Below are 2501 nucleotides of genomic sequence, written 5' to 3'. Positions count from 1 at the left end.
TCCTCTTCTTCTTCTTCTTCTTCTTCTTCTTCTTCTTCTTCTTCTTCTTCTTCTTCTTCTTCTTCTTCTTCTTCTTCTTCTTCTTCTTCTTCTTCTCCAGGTGTCTGTAGCAGACATTGATGATTACGGTACTTCATTCCTTCCTGCCGTCTGTCTTCTAGTGGGATGTGATGGTGTGATGGTGTGATGGTGTGAGGGTGTGATAATCTGATGGTGTGATGGTGTGATGGTGTGATGGTGTGATGGTGTGTGTGATGGTGTGGTGGTGTGATGGTGTGATAGTGTAATAGTGTGATGGTATGATAGTGTGATGGTGTGATGGTGTGATGGTATGATAGTGTGATGGTGTGATAGTGTGATAGTGTGATGGTGTGATGGTGTGATAGTGTGATGGTGTGATAGTGTGATGGTGTGATGATGTGATTGTGTGATACAGGTCTTCTAATGGGGTGTGATGGAGAGAAAAGGTGAGTAAATGGCCTGCCAGAGGACAAGGGTGCCCGTGTGGCAAACATTGGCTCATGTCTGTCTGTTTGTCGCTCTCCTGTCGCAGAGGGGAGAGGTATGGATGTCTGTCACGATATGTGTATTGTAAAATAGAGAAAATCTCCCCTCCCCCCCCCTCCGGAACTAAAAAGTGCTCTGGCAGTAGTCGAGAGATCTAAGGTGACATCCATCCCCCACCCCACCCCCCCTTCTATGTCCTTTCCAATGTAGTAAGGAAAAGTGTGTCAAGTGTTCATCATAAACTCAACCTGAATGCTAAATATTCTGTGTGTCCCATTGTCTGTTTTTGTCGTTGTGTTTCAGAGTGACACCTGCAAGTACTTCATCCTGCACGACCACGGGCTGCATCCCTACCAGACCGGCGAGGCCTCGGGGCGGAATGGGGACAAAAATAGAACTCCACATTGTGCAGGCAAGAATGGACTGAGCACATCACAGAATGACTTCCAGTCCGTCGACGCTCGCGGTAGTGAGTGGGACAACCCTGATGTTCTTCACTGTCACCATGGCAACAAGACCGACAACTGTCATTCCTCCAATTCTCAGTCGACGAGGACGCCAGAAATCCAAGTCACCCAACACTCGGAAGAAATTTCCTCTCTCGAATCTCCCCAGCATACTTTGAGTTGGAGGCGTACTAACTGTCCCAACAAGAGGACGAGCGAACCTTTTTGTCCCAACAAGAGGACGAGCGAACCTTTTTGTCCCAACAAGAGGACGAGCGAACCTTTTCCTGCTTCAGACGGCGCGGGCTGTCACCAAGAACAGGGTCATCCCAACCAGTGCCGCAGTTTCTCGGGGACAGGAAGTTCGATGCACACCACGGCAGGTCCAGACAACTGTGAGGCTCGCTGTGAGACTGTCGCGTCGTCGCCTGCCGACACTGGCGGGAGAGACTTTGTCTTCCACCACGCGTCTGCTCGGACCAAAGACCCGCGGATGACAGATCCTTTGGCAGACGCCCCCTCGTCCCCACCAGCACTCTCAGCAGCTCACTGGGAGTCTGGTTCAGAACCGAGTCCGGCTGAAGGCTCCAGGCAAAGTTCTCCCCGGCGCGTTGACCCGAGTCTTGTCCTTGACCTTCAGGAGCGTTGCTCCGTCTCTGCCGGGACTTGTGCCGACCAGGCGGGGAAACACGTCTGCGACTGCTGTAACGACGAACAAGTCTGGGTTCTACGTGAAGATCTGGCCGTCTCAAATGAAGGCCGGGCCTGCAGTCCAGACACATCCGGCCGGCCCCATCCGAGCGACGCGGACTCCCGGGCAAGTTGTGAACAAGACGATGATCGGAGAAGGTGGAGGAAGGTCAACGGTCGGTCGCTGACCCCGTTCCGCTCGGGGCGAATCAGGAGCAGTGGCAGAGTGAGGAGGCTGAGCGGACAAAGCGAGTACGAGAGGGTGCAAGTGGAGATGAGGAGTGAGGAAGTTGTGCTAACCACCAAGTACATGATAGCGGAGTGGTGCACCATCGCTCAGGTCATCGACCGCCTGCTCTTCCTTCTCTCTCTCCTCCTCACCGTGTTCGCGTACGTGTTCATCCTGGTGGTGCTTCCCTCCGAACACGACCCAGGGGCAGAGAACTCCGCGTTCACACACTCCCTGCACGCCGCACATTACATGCGGAGCAGCTAAGCCAAAGCTGGAGCTGCAAAGTCAAACTGAGAGAAGTTAAGTCAAACTGAGAGAAGTTAAGTCAAACTGAGAGAAGTTAAGTCAAACTGAGAGAAGTTAAGTCAAACTGAGAGAAGTTAAGTCAAACTGAGGACAATTTAGGCCAAACTTGAAGCTAGTAAAGGTCACAAATTTCTGTTATTTCTAACTGAAAGAGTAACGCCACAGACACTCCACATATTGACGATCTGTGCAATAAAATCACTGTCTTTGATGAAATCACTGTCTTTGATGAAATCACTGTCTTTGATGAAATCACTGTCTTTGTCTTTGATGAAATCACTGTCTTTGATGAAATCACTGTCTTTGATGAAATCACTGTC

At 50.9% G+C, this 2501-nt stretch overlaps 1 protein-coding gene across 1 annotated transcript in view; it reads left to right on the top strand.

The window, feature by feature from the left end:
* Positions 1-2397, top strand: part of LOC101853186 (neuronal acetylcholine receptor subunit alpha-9-I) — a gene marked incomplete at its 5' end in the record, with an annotated part of 4419 nt that extends 2022 nt beyond the window's left edge. Inside the window, 2 exon segments of the mRNA XM_035971793.1 lie at positions 811-1163; positions 1194-2397. Coding sequence (XP_035827686.1) covers positions 811-1163; positions 1194-2139 — 1299 coding nt within the window.
* Positions 2398-2501: the final 104 nt, after the last annotated feature.

The sequence above is a fragment of the Aplysia californica genome, unplaced genomic scaffold, assembly GCF_000002075.1.
Source record: "Aplysia californica isolate F4 #8 unplaced genomic scaffold, AplCal3.0 scaffold00507, whole genome shotgun sequence".
Taxonomy (NCBI): Eukaryota; Metazoa; Mollusca; class Gastropoda; order Aplysiida; family Aplysiidae; genus Aplysia; species Aplysia californica.
The sequence above is the reverse complement of the archived record's forward strand: the minus strand, read 5'-3'. Positions and strand labels throughout refer to the sequence as shown.